The sequence below is a fragment of the Rhincodon typus genome, chromosome 46, assembly GCF_021869965.1.
Source record: "Rhincodon typus isolate 14 chromosome 46, sRhiTyp1.1, whole genome shotgun sequence".
Lineage (NCBI taxonomy): Eukaryota > Metazoa > Chordata > Chondrichthyes > Orectolobiformes > Rhincodontidae > Rhincodon > Rhincodon typus.
The window spans coordinates 6,244,755-6,263,567 of NC_063377.1; the positions used below are offsets into that span (position 1 = coordinate 6,244,755).

An 18,813-nucleotide genomic window follows, 5' to 3' on the forward strand; every position below is an offset into this window, starting at 1 on the left:
TGATCCTATTCCCATACATTTTTCCCCACATTTTTCCCTTTGAGAGTTAGTCTGATTCCCTTTTGAACATCACTCTTTTTACCTATTTCTACTAAACTGTCGTAAAGATAACAAAGAATATGGGCTAGTACTAGGAAAATAGCATTAAGTTAGAAGATCAGCCAAGATCTGGTTAAGTGGCAAAGCATGGTTGAGGGGCTGAATGGCCTACTCCTGCTCTTATTTCCTATGTCTGTTTTCGATTCAGCAATTGCAGTTAATATGTCAACACAAGTAGCAAATGTTGCCCCTCTCCGGTTTTCACTTAACAAACACTGCGCCAAATTTGTTGTTCGTCCATGAGCCTTTTCCAAGCAGACGCACCCCTCAATGGTGCATTGCTCCTTCCTTACAGCTGTTGGGGGTCTAGGCATGGGACTGGGCATTGCGCCTTGAAGTTTCACTCAAACCCATGTATCCAAGGCAAGGTGAACCATGCACGAAGCCGCAGCTAACACCAAGGTAGATAACGGTAAAGCTATTATGAAGAGGATGGTGGGGTGGTTTGACAGACAGACTTGGATTTGAATCCAACACCAAGTGTTAGGTTTGACAACCAATCCATTATACGTATCACAAGTTGTGACCAAATTGAACCCTTTCTTCTCAGAGGTTATTTAACTCTTTTTAGTTTGATCTGGAATTGATCTTCTGAAGACCGTAGTGACTTTCTCTGGCTCGCCTTTGGTCAAATCCAGGAAGGCATTGTTCTTTTTCCCCATTTATTGCACATCCTTTGCTATCCCTTGAAAATCATGGTTTACCTCTTTCTTAATCCACTGCAGTCTGTGTATGAAGTTATTACCGTGTGCTGTTAGGTAGGCAGTTTCAGGATTTTGACTCAGGACGGTGAAGCAACGGCTGATTATAGTCCCAGGTCAGCACTGTGAGAGGCTCGGTGAGTATGGTGGAGTTCTCATGCATCTGCTGCCTTTATTCCTCTGGTAGAAGTTACGATTTTAGAAGAAACTGTCAAAGAAATGTAGGAGAGTTGCTGCAGTGCATCATCCAACTGGTACATGCGGCTGCTGCAGAGCATTGGTGATTATAGGAAGTGAATGTTTAAGGTGGTGGATGGAATGGCAATCAAGCGGGATGCCTTATTCTGGATGATGTTGAACCTCTTGTTAGAGTTGACCATCCAGGCAAATGGAAAGTGTGCCATCACACTCCTGATTTGCGTCTTCCAAGTGGTGTAAGGAGTTTGGAGATGAGACACTCTATATAGAAGTCCCAGCCTCTGACCACCTTTAGTAAGCTGCAGTGTTTAGGAGGTGGATCCAGTTGAGATGTCCAGTCAATGGTATCTCTCCCCCTCCCCTCGGGTCATTGAGAAAGGGGTGTTTGGCAATGGAGATGCTATTAAATCTCATGGGAGGTGGTTTTACTCTTTGTGCATGGTTATTGCCTGATGGAAATGACTCTTGGCACTTATCAGTCCAACCCTGAATGTTGTCCAGGATCTTGCTGTATGCAGATATGGACTGCGAAAAATTACCAGTGGAGCTGGGCACTGTAATCATCAGTGAACCTCCCCACTTTTCTCCATCTCTACAATGAAGAGTTGGGGCAGTTTTGTTGGAGGCGTCTGTGGAATGATTTGGTGGGGATTTTGTCTCTCTGAAGGGATGGGAAAGAAAATTAGACAAAAGACAGGGATTCAAACTGTCTCAAATGGCTGAGGGAATGTGGATATAGGATTAAATCCAAGATATCTAGAGCAGAGGCCTGGGGAAACATTTGTTTAAAAATGAAGGTGATTGTGTAGAATGCATGGCATTGGTCAGGAAGGCAAATGCAATGTTGGCATTTATTTCAAGAGGACTTGAATATAAAAGCAGAGATGTATACTGAGGCTTTATATGGCGCTGGTCAGGCCACATTTGGAGTATTGCGTGCAGTTTTGGGCCCCATATCTCAGGAAGGATGGGCTGGCCCTGGAGCGGGTTCAGAGGAGATTCACGAGAATGGTCCCAGTAATGGAAAGCTTAACATATGAGGAAGGTTCATTGGAGTTTAGAAGGATGAGGGGGGGATCTAATTGAAACTTTCAAAATACTGAATGGCCTGGACAAGGTGGATGTTGGGAAGATGCTTCCATTCATAGGAGAGTCTGGGACCCGAGGGCACAGCCTTAGAGTAAAGGGAAGACCTTTTAGAATGGAGATAAGGAGAAATTTCTTCAGCCAGAGAGTGGTGAATCTATGGAATTCACTGCCACAGAAGGCTGTGGAGGCCAGGTCATTGAGTACGTTTAAGACTGAGATAGACAGGTTCCTGATTATCAAGAGGATCAAGGGTTACGGGGAGGAAGCAGGAGAATAGGGTTGAGGAACGTATTAGCCATGATTGAATGGTGGAGCAGACTCGATGGGTGGAATGGCCTAATTTCTGCTCCTATGTCTTATGGTCCCTGAGGTAGGTGGTTGTGTGATGGTAATGTCACTGCATTAGTAGGACAAAGGCCCAGGCTATCCCAGGGACACTAGATCAAATCTCACCACCCGCTGGTGGTGGATTTTAAGTTCAACTAACAAATTTGGAATATGGGGCCATGAAATTATTTGATGTTTTTACAAAAAAACACTGTCTAGTTCACTGACGGGGAAAGAAATTTCTGTCCTTACCCCGTTCCACTGACATGTGACTGACATATGACTCCACAGACCTCTCAGCAATGTGGCTGACTCTTAACTGCCCTCCACAAGATATAGGAGCAGAATTAGGCCATTCGGCCCATCAAGTATGCTCCTCCATTCAATCTTGGCTGATATGTTTCTCAACCCCATGCCTTCTCTCGATAATCCTTGATCCCCTTACTAATCAAGGACCTATCTATCTCTGGCTTAATACAATCAATGACGTGCCCTCCACAGCCCTCTGTGGCAGTGAATTCCACAGATTCACCATCCTCTTGCTAAAGAAATTCCTCCTTGCCTCAGTTCTGAAGGGTCGTCTCTTCACTCTGAGGCTGTGACCTTAAGTCCTAGTCTTTCCTACGAGTAGAAACATCTTCTCCATGTCCACTCTATGGCAAGCCACTCAGTTCAAGGCACTATTAGAGATGGGCAACAAATGCTGGTGTTGCCAGCAACACCCATAATCCATGAAAGGATAAAGAAAAGATAAAGGGACAGGTTGGTTAGGTGTCCAAGGGAAAGGGGATGGCATTAAGGAGGATAAGCATTAGCATGGAGCAGATGGGCCAGATGGTCTGAATTTTTAAATATTCATTTACACAGAGTGTGTTGTTGGCTAGTCCAGCATTTATTGCCCTTGAGATGGTATTGGTGAGCTGCAACCAGCTCATAGTCCTTGTGTAACTTTGGAGTATTTCTGTGTAAACGTTGAACAGATTCTAAAGAGTCGAGCTGGGCAAAATTTATGGATGCACTGCCTGAAAGGGCTGTGGAAGCAGGATCAATAATAACCTTTAAAAGGAAATCGATCAATTCTAAAATAGATGAAAAATATGCAATTCTGACAGGAGTGGCAATAATCGCATAGCTCTTCTGAATGGGAAGCCTGAAGTGTTGAATGACTTCCTTCTGTGCAATATCATCCCATAAGCAAGCAGCAAAGGTAGTTATGGCTTTTTGAATCAAAAGACAAGACCATTCTTGAAATATCAACTGGTCCCTTAAGACATGAGAGGTCTGCTGCAACATCTGTGCGTCAGTGTGCCAACATGTTCGAATAATTCACGGGCAATATACAGTCCCTTGCCAGTGTCACTGGCATCCAAAGAATAATTATTTTTCAACGTAGTTTTCTTTTTCCTGCTAGATTTTAAAGATTCAAAAATTAAATCCTAGATGTTATTCTCTTGTTTCTGATGGCTGGTAACTGTGAAGGGAACAGCATTCAGCTGTGTTTTATATTTCAGTCGCACTGGAGAGGTTACAGACAGCGGAGAGATTACCAGAAGAGGCTTCATCACTTTCAAGACAACGCAGATGCTGTGATTAAGGTGCAGACCACTTAGCTCTGGCCTTGTGTCATGTAATGTTAATTATAATGAAGGAAGTCTGGTTTAAACAGCATGATAAATATTTAAAGATCCTTCTGTGACTGGTTGGAGTTCTGATTCAGTTGCATCCACAGACCAGTTGGGTGCAAGAATGGAACAGGGAGCTCTCATTCTGCTGCTGACTGTTCAGTGAACCTACCCATCTCCCAAAAACTGGACAGGGCAGAAGGTCACCAAAGTGGGTAGCAAGGGGGAAATTCCCCATTGTGAAACAGCCCAATGCCTGTTGTTATGACAATACTATGGCTTTAAGATGTGTATTTTGTCCTGGCTTGTTTTTTTGAAGAGAGGTTTTGAATCCAATAAAGTGAACAGCTTGTGAGGCCTTGGGTTTTTTTTTTTAAGTGGGAACAATAGAAGCAGCCTGACTGGGTGGGACGAGCTCCCACAGAACCAGGATTTTTAGTTTTTAGTTTTCAGTGGCAGCAGTTGCTGGGGTCTTAAATCTGGGTTTGGAAGCTGCAGTACATCTCTCCCTGCTTTTCCCGCTCTCGCTCTCCTCTCTGAGTTTCCTCTTGATGTTTTGTCCTCCTGCACTGCAGAATTGCCTGTGAGTCAATCTACTTTTCTGAACTTGCTTTTTGCCAGGAAGTATTTATGGGATCTTTTTATATTGGAACAATTACTGTTTAGTAGTAAAATAATTATTATTCTGTTGATTTTTCCAACAGAGTTGTTATTCTAATTTCTTCCTTCTTTTGTTGTATTTTAACCAACGTGTATGAATAAAGTGTGTTTTGCTTCAAATTTTGTAGTTTGACCTATAGAATTGCATCTGGAATGCACTGCCTGGCATTTGCCTTTAAATAAGAAAAAAATTAGGGTCTAGGATATCCTCATATTTTGATGGGTTTTGGTCTGGTCCATAATACTGGCTGTGTAAGCTCACTGAAGATAGTACTGAAAATACGGCTGTTCCCCACGGACCTGTGCTTCCAGTGCAGCTTGGTGCCTGCAAAAGAGAGGCAGCTGGTGAAGCAGGGAGAAATAAACAAGCTTAAAACTTAATTTTCTTCGGAGTAATCTGAGAATGGTGAGTGTGTGCCATACAGGTGCTTAAGAAACAGCCCAACCCCAGGTGAACAATAAGCACGTCATGAGGAGTTAACCAGACTGCTTAAATGACTTTGTTTCAAATCGTGCTTCTTTGTAAATGAGCATGCGGAGATTTGTACCATTATTGAATCACTTGAAGAAGTTTCATTTTCAAAGGGATTGCCTTAGCAAAGCCATGAAAAACTCACTGAGCATCTTGTGTATTTCAAGCAGATGATTTTTTTTTTGATCCACTCATGGGCCGTGGACGTTACTGCTGGGCCAGCATTTATTGCCCATCCCTAGTTGCTCTCGAGAAGGTGGTGGTGAGCTGCCTTCTTGAACTGCTACAATCCACCTGCTGTAGGTCGGCCCACAATGCCCTTAGGGAGGGAATTCTGGAATTTTCACCCAGTAACAATGAAGGAATGGTGACTTATTTCCAAGTCATGATGGTAGTGGCTTAGATGGAAACTCGCAGGGAGTAGGGTTCCCATGCTCTTGTGTTTCTAGATGGAAGTGGATTGTGAAACATTTTTCTAAAAATAAAAAGGTGGTGAATTTAAAAATACATGTAAAGAAATTCAGTGGTTGATGTGTAGTATGGAGAGTGATATAAATAAGGATGTACTACTGGTATGGTGACCTTAAATTCAGATTTCAAAGGGAAACCTGAGGGATGTGGTGATCTGGGGAGAAATGGAGAGGCAGAGCTGGTGATGGGGCAGCGAGATTTGATTTGAAGTGGAATCTAAGCAGAAGTAGGAAGGTACCTTGCAAAGTACATCTCAAATACAGAGCTTGTGCAACAAACACCCTTTAACAAGATGTGATGCTGGTTCAGTCTGTTTCCGGAAAGACCAAAGGGATACGGGGAATGGAGGGAGAGTCAAGGTGAGGTTGCAGAGAGTCTATGTTCTCGTCGAAAGGCAGAGTGGTCTCGAGGGACCAGCTGACCCACTCCTGCTCTGGTTTCTTGCATTTGTAACATTGATACAGGCATCTGATCTTGTTGGAACATTTGATCCTGTGGGAGCTTGACAACTTGGATGCTTGGACAATGTTTTCTCCCTTGTGGGAGAGACTAGAACCAGGGGACACAGATTAAAAATGAGGGTGTTCCACATTAAACAGAGATGAAGTGCAATCTATTTTTCAGAGTCTTTGGAAATCTCTTCCACAGAGAGGGCTAGAGGTGAGGACAGAGAATATTTTAAGGTAGAAGGAGAGAGATTCATGACTAACAAGGGAATCAGGGATTTCAGAGCGTGGATAGAGATTTGGCGTTGAGGTCAAAATCAGATCTGCCATGATCTTAGTGGATTGGGGAGCGTGCTTGAGGCAGGTGAATGGCCTCCTCATAATGCTCTTCCTAAGCTACACGGCTGCGCCAATGTTCCACACAAAGTGATCATCATAAGTCAGAAAGAAAATTGGAGGGAATGCTGCGCTCGTCATGTTCCTGATCCTTATGTTCGGTAAACCACCATCGTGACATGTTGCTGAATGGATGAGCACCTTCCTTGTTATGGTCCAAAAGAGCAATGGGCAGTGGTTTTTCTAGCTGCAGTGTTCTATGGAGGCTGTTTTGCCTGGTTGAGGGAGACCTGGGAGAGCTTCTTGCATTTCTAATGTCATTTCGACACTGACTTCCTTAAGCACCATCTTAACATCAAATTCCTGTGAACTGATCAGTGTGGAAAATGCCAAAGTCCTTTTGGAAGCTTGATTATTTTGTGTGTCTGCAGGCTTCCCAGTCTGTGACCTGTTCATGCAGCCACAATATTTACATGGGTAGTCCAGTGCATTTTCTGATCATTGGTAAACTCCAGGATGTTGCTAGTGTTGATTTCAGTGATAGTAATGTCATTGAATGTGAAAGGGCACTGGTTACGCTCACCACCACCCCGCCCAGTCTCTCTCTCTCTCTCTCTCTCTCTCTCTCTCATATTAGTGATGGTTGTTGCTTGGCAATTGTGAGTGTGTGCATGTTACTTGACACCCCCAAATCTAGATGGTATGTAGGTCTTGCTGCATCTGGACTGAGACTGCTTCAGTATCTGAGGACTTGCAAATGCTGCTGAACATTGTACTGTCATCATCAAAAATCCTCACATCTGACCTCATGATGGAGGGAAGGTCAGTGATTAAGTAGCTGAAGATATTGGGCCTAGGATACTACCCTAAAGAACTGCTGCTCCGAACATTGCTCCACCTAGTCTGTTCAATAGGATTTTGTTTGATTTCTTTGTTATTAACCATTGCCTTTGACATTTTGTTCTTTTTTTCTAGATTCAGTCCTGGGTGAGGATGTGGCAGGCAAAGAGGAGATATAGGGCAAGGCTGCAGCACTTCAAGAACAATGTAAGCTTGAGTGAATAAATAATCTACCAATTGGCAGTCTCGTTTTTAAAGGACTGAGCAGGTTTGAAATTAGATGGAGATACTGGGAGAGGTATCAAATGTTGCAAAACCTGGTTACAGCTGCTTAACTGAAGGCCTGTACCACGCTATCTGGTGTGGGCAAGTGCAGCTTTCCAGTGACCACAAACTGCAGGAAAAACCACCTCATCTTTCGAGTGACTACTTTTCAGCCTTCTAGACACAGCAACGAGTTCAACAGTTTTATATCGTGACCTGTGTTCCCTCACCCACTGTTTTGCTTAATTTTTTTTCCCCTCTGACTTGGGAGCGTAAGACTTATGAGCAGGAGTAAGCCATTTGGCCCTTCGAGCCTGCTCCACCATTCAATACGTTAGTAGCTGATCTGGTTGTGGTCTCATCTCCATTGTCCCATCTGCACCCTTTAATCCTTGACTCCATTGTCCATCAAAAATCTATCAAACTCCCCCTTTGGATATGTTTGAATGCACTACCTTCTCGGGAAGAGAATTACACATTCTGATGACCCTCTGAGAAAAAATAATCTTCCTTAACTTTGTCTTAAAAGCGAGACACTATCCTTCAACTGTGTCCACTAGTTTCAGTCTTTCCCACAACAAGAAAAGTCCTTCAGGTCTCCACCCTGTCAGGTCCCTCGACATGTTAATTTTCTTTCACCTTGATTGTCTCATTTCCCATATATTCGAGCTGTGCTTTGTAGGATCCTCCATTCTAGCCTTCTCCAAACACATTCATTCACTCATTGCATTCTCTCTTTGGCCTTGCACGATGAACTCTTTTGTTGTTTAACCTTTCTTGCCCTTCACAGACCTTTCCATTTGTTCGTTCTTGCCCCTCACCCCACATCTTTCACTTGTTCAGTTTACCCCATTCCAGTGGAAGTGCCAGAGTTCTTTCTCTTTCTCCATCAACACTGCAGAGTGTTTCCTGAATTCTCCATTTTTGCTTCAGATTCCTGCATTTTGTTTTTGTGTGGGTGAGTAGCATTTGTACACGGGACTAACTACTTGGTGTGACAACATTTTAGGCAGAAAGATCAACTTTCATTTCATGAGAGAGATCTAGTTTTTCATATTTAGGCCATTGGGCTGTAGGATCCCAAGGCGGAACATGAGGTGTTGCTCCTCCAGTTTGTGGGTGGTGTCATTGTGACACTGGAGGAGGCCCAGGATGGACATGTCTCCCAGGGAGTGGGAAGGGGAGTTAAAATGGTTGACGACCAGAAGATGTTGTCGTTTGTCGCATACAGAGCGCAGATGCTCTACAAAACAGTCTCCAAGTCTACGCTTGGTCTCACCGATGTAGACGAGGCCACATTGGGAGCAGCGGATACAGAAGACCAAGTTGACGGATTTCATGGTGTTTCAGAGGACGGGCTCCTCCCCACTGCCTCTGAAGTAGAGGCATTATGTCCTTGATGCTCTGACTGCCCAGTGCAGCTTAATTGCCCTGTCCTGAGTTCTAGACCTGTTCACTATATTTCAAAATCTCAAATGATATTGTTGCCATTAATTGGTGACTGGAGCCCATAGGGGTGAATCTGCACCCCTCGTCAGGAGCTGTGCCCGCTGAATGTAGGGGCTCTCGTTTATCAGTTCCTACCCCTTTAAATGAGAAGGAAATGGAAAGAGAAGCTCCCTCAACACCATCCCCATCAAACACTCCCAGGACAGGGACAGCACAAGGGTATGTGCAAAGTAAAGCTCTCTCTACTCTTTTGGACAAGAAATGAATAGAAAGTAAAGTCATCATTTACTTCATCAGTTCCTATTAAGGTGCTGATCACGCAGGTTTGGTAACAAGTGCCCACTAGACTGGTTCCCTGGACAGTCTAATGACCAATTGTTTACTCACTCCTGCAGATTGCTTCGGTGGTGAAGATCCAGGCTTTTGCCAGAGCCAACAAGGCCAGAGGAGACTACAGGCTCTTGGGTAAGTGGTTTTAAGCACTGAATCATTGAGGTTTCTTTGAGGCCTGCAGCACTTTCCTTTTCTGTAGCCCTTGCTAGGCTGCACTGAGGCTTCTGAATTCGTCTTGGTGCCATTTCTCCAAGGAACCCAGTGGTCTTCAGCGCTGCACCAAAGACATTGCCTGTTTTGTAGGGTTTGCTGGAGCTTTTGCCTTCACTCAGATTGGCTGGAGTTGGTTACCAGCACCAGGAATTCAGTCAGTGATCTAACCCGTTGCTCTAATGTACCACTGAGGGTATGCAGCTTTTCAGGTGAGGCAGTTAAGAAATGGTCTGCCCTCCTTTGTCCTGATAAGTGACATTGGAGAAGCCATAATGATATTTTTAAAAATTCTTTCACTGAGTGTGGGTCAGTATTTGTTGCCCATCCCCACCCAATTCCTTGTAATCTGGATGGGTTACTGTGCAGTTTCTGAGGGCATTTAAGAAACCACCATGTCACTGTGAGTCTGGAGTCCCATGTAGGCCAGACCAGGTAAGGACAGCAGATTTCGCTCCCTAAAGAGCATTTTTGAACAGTCGGGTTTTAACCATGATCGTTTCACATTTACCACCACTGAAACTGGCTTTATTTAAATTCCACCAGCTTGCCGTGGTGAGAATTGAACCCACACCCTGGTCAAACTTAAGCCTGTTCCTCTGAATTATCAGTCCATCAGCACTGCCACTATACCAACATACCCCTCACCCCACAAAAATACAAAGCTGAGTTTTCATGCTGTCCCAACAGACAGTTCTCCACCATCCTGTTGGGGCCAGTTCGTTAGATATATTCAAGAGGGAGGTGGAGGTGGCTCTTGCGGCTAAAGGGGTCAAGGGGTATGGAGAGAAAGCAGGAGTGGGATACTGAAATTGTGTGATCAGCCATGATCATATTGAAGGGTCGTGCAGGCTCGAAGGGCCCAATGGCCTACCCCTGCACCTATTTTCTGTGTTTCTATCCAACAATGATTGTTTGCAGATTTTGGTGTACTCCCTGTACAGCAGCTATACGTGTAGCACTTAGAGACATATTTGAGGCACCATCAAGCACTCAGACGTTATATAAGTGAAAGTCTACATGGTGGCTTTAAACTAGGCTGAATACGGTTACAGGCAGAGACACTAGACCGGTGTTTCCCAAACCTTTTCCCAGTGTGACCCCAGCTTAATACCCAAGTTAGCATGGCCCCAGTGTGAAAATTTGGAAGGAGGGAGAATTTATGAGAAGAGCGGGGCTGGGGGAGCTGACCTTTATCTTCTGGGAAATATTTAAACTGTAGGCTTTCTATTTCAAAAATTTACCTTTCCACAGGCTTTTTTTATTGTTCCCCTGCATGAATTGGGTCCACTGTTAGAGAAGCTTCCTCAGAGCTCATGACCCCTCGGTCATAACCCAGGTTTGGGGAGTCCTGTGCTAAGTGGTGCAAATTAGCAAATGCTGACATCGATAAAGGCCACGTATACAGTTCCAATAACGTTGACAGAGCTGAATATTAGGCAGAGTGCACTACAAGCTGTTGATGCAACACATCCCAAGTAGTGTCCCGGGTAGGTCCCAATTTCACCTCTGTGTCTGCAGCTTTAGTTCCATGAGCTATTGGAGAAAATTTTGTTTTTCAAAAATAAACTTGTGTTCCTCAGTCCATGCCCAGAACCCTCCGCTGAGTGTGGTTCGGAAGTTTGCTCATCTCCTGGAACACAGCGACCATGACTTCCGTGAAGAGTGGGAACTGATGCGACTGCGCGAGGAAGTGGTGCAGCACATCCGTTCCAATCAACGCCTGGAGCAGGACCTCAACATCATGGACATTAAGATAGGGCTGCTGGTGAAGAACAGAATAACCCTGCAGGTGAGAGGCTGTCTGGCCTTTTAAGCAAGGGAAGTGTCTGGTTAAATTCTTCTTGTGGTAGGATTGTGCCTTTTGCTGTGCATGGGAGACTTCAAAGAGGCAGTTTAGTTTGTGTTTTTTTTTCTCTATTCATTTATGGGATGTGGGTATCGCTGGCTGGCCAGCATTTCTTGCCCATCCCTAGTTGCCCTTGGTGTAATTGAGAATGTACTGCAGAGAAGTAGGCCATTCAGCTGCTGGTGTTTGTGCTTCTCATACCTGCCCCCTTATAATTTCTTCACTCTTTCCCCACGCCCCCACCCGATCACCCTATCCTTCTATTCCTTTCTGTGATTTTTATATGTGTCTCTCCTATTTACCTCAACCACTCTGTGTGTGGGTGCAAGTTCCACACACTCCATGGGCTCTCTGGGTGAAGACATCTTTCCGAATTTCTCATTTAGGCTTATTAGTCTTGCATTTACAGCATCTACATTTGATCTTTACTGCCTCAAAGGCATCATGAAAATAACGGTTGTTCTAACCTTTCTAATGGCTCGATGGGTCTTCCTACAATCTACAGTGGTTCACAAAAACAGCTCACCACCACCTTCTCCAGGGCACTTGGGGATTGGCAGTAAATTTTGGCCTAGCTAGTGACTCCAACATCTTGTGAACAAATCAGAATAAATTAGGAATGAATCCACACCTTGTCGGTAAGTGGCAACATTACCACTTTGACCCTGTCAAACTTTGTCATAGTTTTAAATACCTCTAACTGGTCATGTCTCAGCCTTTGCTTTCTAGAGAAAACTTCCTTAGTTCCTTCGGCTTTCTTTGATAATCATAATCTCTCAGTTCTGGTATTATAACTTCGTGGCTCTAGTAACATGCTTGTAAATTTCCTTTTGCGCCTCCTCCAATGCCCCTTTGAACTTGTATGTGGTGCAGAGACCAGAACTCTGCACATTGACCCCCAAGTGTGGTCTATGAAAGTGCGATGCAAGTTCTAGGAAGGACAGAAACAAAGGCATGGCTGTCTTTTGAGGTTAGTTCAATTCTAAATCGTTCTGTGTCTCAGACTGTTATTGTAGTTGACCGCTTGCTTCCTATACCTCAGAGGAGAAGTTTTTAGTCACCAAGATGTCCAGATGAATTTTTTAACCTGTTCAGGACAGGATGGAGGTTCCTTTTATTTCTCACTGGTCGTACAGTATATCTATTTCCACTTACCACTTTGCCATTGATATCATTTCTTGCATGCATTGACTGTCTCATGAATATCACACTTGGTAAAAGGGTACAACTTTGATGGTGACACCACCCATGCCCATTTTGACTGGCATGGAAATTACCCTTCTTTTAGTGGTAACTTCTAATTTTGCCAAACACCCACCTCAATACAATTTTATTTTCTTTGAATAGATTAACTCTTCTGTAGGACAGCAGTGTTAGATAAATGCTGACTTCAAAATGAAGTTATGCTGGGACATGATTCTTGTGAGTGAAGGTCGATGTTTAACTCTGAGCCATCATGCTCTGTGCTGATAGGCCCTGAGCCCTGGACCTCTTCCTTTCCTTGTCTTTCTACGCTGTTGCAGTTGTTATGAAAGATTGAACAGAACTGTTGAAGAAGGGATAGATAACAATGGACCTACATCCCTGATAAATCATGGACAAAATTGCTTCCTCCAGATCAATGAAATTGTTGCCATTTACTGTTTTCTCATTGTGCTGACATGTGAGTAGAGCTGACTTCACTGAGCCAGTGCTGAAGCTTTATTGAGTGTGGTGATGTATCTCCAAGAAAGAAACTGGGACACTTGTTTACATTTTTGTAGGAAGTGGTTTCCCACTGCAAGAAACTCACCAAGAAGAACAAGGGTCAGCTGGCAGACTTGATGGTGATCGACAAGCAGAAGGGACTGAAGGCTCTCAGCAGAGAGAAGCGGGAGAAACTTGAGGCATATCAGCATCTCTTCTACCTCCTGCAGGTAACCCTGGTTTAGCAGTGACAGTATCTCCTCATGTCACCCTGCTGGGTTTTTCCCTTTCCATGCGTATTTGGCTGAAGGTGTAGATTCACCAGTCCTCCAGGTGGAGTGAGGGAGATTGTAGCGGTGCTTTGCTGATCTCCAGGGGACTGGAGCACAAAGCGGGAGTGAGGGAAGGGTGGGTAGGCTTGTTTTGCTACTGTTTTGTTTTGGTCATGTTGTGGAGTGAGTGCAGCCACTGTTGAGTAGTTGAAGATATAGTGCAGATTAGCTGCGATCCAATTAAATTGAAGGAATAGGTTTAAGGTGCTAAATGGCCTTCTCCTGTTCCTTTGGTGTTTACTTTCCACTCCTCCCTTTGCCCTGCTATCTCCCCAAAGCATCAAAATTGATAAATTTTCCAGTGGAAGCTTCATCTCATTTACTGAAATAAACCAGAGGGTCTCCTCTGTTAAACTTCCAAGGTGTCCTCTTGTCAAAATCATTTTTCAACCCCTTCTATTCCTTGCTTCAGATATCTTCCTCTGTGAAGTACTTTATGGATGAGGAGAATTTAAAAGTTGGAAATTGTTTGAGCTGGAAAGAGGAAAGGAAAATTTGGATGCATTCATAGTTAATCATTGTCAAAGCGTTAAATCCAAGGGAAGACTGATAGTTTTTTTTTCTGTTTATTCATTCAGGGGAGGTGGGCACCCCCAGGTCTGCATTTGTTCCCCATCCCTAATTGCCCAGAGTTGCAGTTGACAGTCAACCACATTGCTGTGGGTCTGGAATATATCCAGCCAAAGTAAGGATGACTGATTTCCTTCTCTGAGGGGCATTAGTGAACCAGATGGGCTTTTACATAATTTGACAACGGTTTCATGTCATCATTAGACTTTTGATTGCAATTTTTTTATTGAATTCATTGAACGTCCCTGGACTATTAGTCTGGTGTTCTGGATTGTAGTCCGGTGACATTATCATGACCAATTACCTTGGTCCAGATTATAATTTTGTGGTCCATTTTTTTGTTTTGTGGTGTTTGGGATTAGCTGACAATGTGTCTGTTCTTACTGGATAAGAATAGCATTGACTTTCCATCTGTGCCTGTTTCTCTCATGCCAGACAAAGCCAGTGTATTTGGCCAAGCTGATTTTCCAGATGCCCCAGAACAGATCGACCAAGTTTATGGATTCTGTCATATTCTCGCTGTACAACTACGCAGCTAACCAGAGAGAGGACTACCTGCTGCTACGTCTGTTCACCACTGCTCTTCGAGAGGAAATTAAGTACGTGATCAGGGTGACGGGCAACATATATAGGAGCAGGAGTGGGCTATTCAGCCCCTCGACCCTGCTGTGCCATTCAATAAGATCATGGCTGACCTTCAACCTCCTCACCACTTACCACGCTATCAACATATCCCTCAATATCTTGAACCTCTAAAAACCTGTCTTGAATATTCTCAATGACTGAGACTCCACAAACCTCCTGGGGGTAGAGAATTCCAAAGATTCATCAACCTCCAAGTGAAAAAATTGCCCCTCATCTCAGTCATAAATGGCCAACCTCTCATCCTGAGACTGCCTCCTGGCTCCAGACCTCCCCAAAATTAAAAAAAAATCTTGGGGGAAATACCCTTCCTACATCTACCTTATCAATACCAGTAAGAATCATGTCTGCTTCAAATGAGATACCGTAGCATTCTTCTAAATTCCAGGGAATACAAGTCCAGTCTTCTCAGTCTCTCCTCACAAAGACACTTCTGCATTCTTGGGAATGGGTCCCAACAAGAGCCAGGGCTGTTCATGCCTGTTGGTCCTGACAGGTCTTGCTATCTTCTGCATTCACGGTTGACAGTAACCTGCAGTCACCTCACCCAAATGAGCGCTATTGACCTGTTACTTGGCTGCACAGGCATCAGATGCAGGGTAGGACGCTGCCATAATCTGACGCCCATATGGAATGAATCATTGGATAGTGGGCCGAAGGGAAATCCCTGTCCAGGGGTGTGTGGAGTGGCAGCGGCAAAGATAGTAGCCCCTCATAACCACAGCCAAGCAAACAAAGGCAAAATGGAGACTGACACTCGGGCATTCTGGCCTGTGTGCATCAGTCTTGTACTGAGCATTGGTTATTCTTCTATGCACCAAGTCATTAAGATAGCAATTCAGTTCCTTCAGCAGTACAAGTGCAAACTTCATGTTGCTCAGATGGGCTATCATAGATGCAATAGACAAGTTTATTTCTGTTAAGTGCTTCAGTATGATGCTTCTTGACCCAACAAGACTGAGCATTTGACAAGGAGGATTTATTGATTTACCTTTTCCCTAGATGTCTGTTCCTGATTTTGTCTGTGTGCCCCTAAGCTCAAATCCTCATTCCTTATAGGTCCAGAAATAGCTGGGAAGGGGAACATTCAGGCTAGTACAGAGGTGGTTGCTATTGGGTGGAGTAGCCAGAATAAGTTGGTGAAGTGCTGAAAGAGACTATGTCTCTGACTATCTGGTCTAGATCTGCGATATTGCAATTCTCTCAAGACGTTTATCACCCTTTAATTCTGGCCTCTCCCCTCTTGCCTGTCCTCTGTACCCTTTATTAGGTCATTGACTGCTGACGTTTCAGTTGTCTAAGGCATGGTATTCCCTACTCTCATTTCTCCAACTTGCACAATTCCTCTTCCTTTCTTTCTCTGCCTGTCTCCCCTCTCCCCCCTCTCTCTTCCCCTCTTCTTTCTCCTCTCTCCTGCTTTTCGTTCCTCTCCTCCTCCTCCTCCCTCTCCTCCTCCTCCTCCTCCTCTCCTCCTGTGAGATGGATTAGAACAGGACTTTCCAAGCTGGCAGTCAGGACGCGAAGAGGGTTGTGAGCCGAAATGTTGCCATATCGAGCTCCATGTTGGCAATGGCTGTTGTGGAGCTGTGGCTGGGTTTATAGCAGCTGTGCTCCTGCTGTAACAGACAAGCACCACCCCATTCTATACCCCACCTTATCCCATTGAGGAGTCAGGAAAGGGATGAAATGAAGTTTGTAAAGCACTGGACTAGAACTACAGGTCATGGTTTAAAAATAAGAGGGTCTCCCATTTAAGAGGGAGATGAGGACATTTTTTTCCTGTACAAAAGGGTGGTAAAAGGTTATTGGGGTTCGTTTGGAATGTGGGGTAATTGGATCATCCACCTGCCTGTTCAATGGCAGAGCAGGGAGGAAGGACTGAATGGCCTACTCCTAATTCATACATTTGGAAGAGGATTGTGAGTCTTTGGAACTTTTGTGCCTGGGAAGTGGAGGAGACAGACATCTTTATGTATTTTTACAGTTGACGTGGATGTTTTGTTGAGTAACTAGGGGATCAGGGATAGGCAGAAAAGTGAGTTGAGACCGCAATGAGATCAGCCATTGTCTTATCAAGTGGTGGAGCAAGCTCGAGGGACCGAATGGCGGGTTCCTGCTTCAAACTTGTACGTTCGTGTTTCCACATGTGGCTCAAATTTTTTCCGATGACCTTTCAGTGAAGCACCTTGGAATGTTAAAAGGCCTATTTTGATGAAGAGAGGGGCAATGTTGGAAAGTTGAGACCAATTTCATTACCTGTACAGAATTTGTTTTCGGCCACTGTTCAAATTGGTACAATTCTACACCAAGACTCTCGGCTTCCTCCTTTGCTCTTTTCCCAACCCCTGCAGATCAAAGGTTGACCAGGTCCGTGAGATCGTCACTGGCAACCCCACCGTGACCAAGTTGGTGGTGAGTTTCTACCGGAATGTCCGTGGTCAGAACGCCTTGCGGGAGATCTTGGGGCCTGTCGTCAAGGAGATTCTGCAGGATAAATCCCTGAGCATCAAGACTGACCCAGTCGATACTTACAAGAGCTGGGTGAACCAGATGGAAACTGAAACTGGGCAGAGAAGGTAAAGATTAGAATTGCAAAAAGGAGTGGGGGGAGGGGGGGTGGGCAGGGTCGTCACCTTGATGCTATTGTTGCCACCAGGGTCGAGCAGGTCTGCTCCCAGCTGGCAAAGTGGAATCATTTACTGCCCCCATGGGTTACAGGCGGCATTGATTCTGCGGGCGTTGCTGTCCCTGCTTTTGTCAAATGTCCCCTGGTAGGCATTTGGCAAGGATCAAATCAGGCTGGCCTGTGGGTCCCCCCACACCTCACTTGAGACAAATTCTCAAACTCTCACATGGCAAAAGGAGGTCACGTGCTCGAAGTCGCACAGAACGGAGAGTGTGTTTTTGATATCTATTACTCCTGAGGTAATTGGTATCTGTTACTGGCCACCCAACTGCTACTCCTGAGAGCAAATCCCTGCATCGGTGCAGCCATCCTGGAGTGTTTAATCCCCCAGTAAGTGGCTCTGTATCCACTGCAGCGCTGGTGTGTTGCCTGCTCTGTTCTGCTCAGACTTGAGGGTGGGTAGGATCAGTGCCCCCCAGTCAGCAGATGTTTCATTCTTTGATCTGAAGCAAATCTCTTTCTAATTACACAGCTTCAGGTTAAGTGCATGTGTGGCGAGGTGATTTAGAAATCAATTAAAATTGGGAGGGTAGGCAGAATTGATGAGATGTCTGGTTTTCAATCTAACCAGCTTTGTCCTGCAAATGTAGCTCCAGGCCTGCTGTTTTGAATTTAATACCAAACCTCACTCTCAGCTCCCAGGTTGAAGAGAATCAAATTTTTTTTAGGCTTATAGCCCTTCTGTACAGTTTACTGAAGAAATGTTAAGGCAATAAATTGTCCGTTTTGTTCTTGACGCTCCTCTCCAGTTCTTGCTGAAGCTTGCAGGCTTCAGTCTCCGGCTGATACTTTTCCAAATGCCTTTTCTTCCAGATTAGCACTAGGCTACCTGGTTGCGTCTGAGTTCATCTCTTAAGCTTTCTTCTTTGTCTCACTTGATATCTGCGTGTGCCTAAACAGGAATCTTCAGGCTACATCTGCAGGGTGCTGGAAAAACTGTAGCATGTAGCCAACTTCAACCAAACCATTGAAGCAGGTGCCTTCTGATCTGTATCATGTTACATGTGCTTGATGTTGAACAACATTACCCCCTACCCACCAAAATCAACATGCTGGAGGTTACCATTGACCAGAAACCAGCCGTATAAATACTGTGGCTGCAAGAGCAATTTCATGGAGAGTAACTCATCTTTTATCTCCCCAAAGCCTGTCCTCCATCAACAAGTTACAAGGCAGGAGTGTGAGGGAATACTCCCCACTTGCCCTGGATGGGGGCAGCTTCAACAATACCTCGAAGCTCAACACCATCCAGGACAAAGCAGTCCCCGCTTGGACTGGCACCACATCCACAAACACTCACTCCCTGCGTCACCGAGGCTCAGTGGCAACAATGTATACCACCTACATGATGCACTGCACCAACTTCAGTGGCACTTCTAAACCCATGACCTTTTCCACTTGGGGCAAAGGTAGCAGACATGGAAAGATCAAATTCTTAGACTTTGACTGGATTAAAAACTTGGAACACTCCACAACCTAGGGATGAGCAATAAATGCTGACCCAGCCAGCAATGCTCATATCCCAAGAATG

General features: G+C 44.7%; 1 protein-coding gene across 1 annotated transcript in view; it reads left to right on the plus strand.

The window, feature by feature from the left end:
• The window catches only part of iqgap3 (IQ motif containing GTPase activating protein 3), a 95,805-nt gene that overhangs the window by 46,641 nt on the left and 30,351 nt on the right, over positions 1 to 18,813 (plus strand). Inside the window, exons 16-22 of the mRNA XM_048620288.1 lie at positions 3,926 to 4,009; positions 7,397 to 7,468; positions 9,370 to 9,439; positions 11,101 to 11,309; positions 13,130 to 13,282; positions 14,390 to 14,553; positions 16,948 to 17,172. Of these exons, the coding sequence (XP_048476245.1) occupies positions 3,926 to 4,009; positions 7,397 to 7,468; positions 9,370 to 9,439; positions 11,101 to 11,309; positions 13,130 to 13,282; positions 14,390 to 14,553; positions 16,948 to 17,172 (977 nt within the window). The remainder of the gene's footprint in view (positions 1 to 3,925; positions 4,010 to 7,396; positions 7,469 to 9,369; positions 9,440 to 11,100; positions 11,310 to 13,129; positions 13,283 to 14,389; positions 14,554 to 16,947; positions 17,173 to 18,813) is intronic.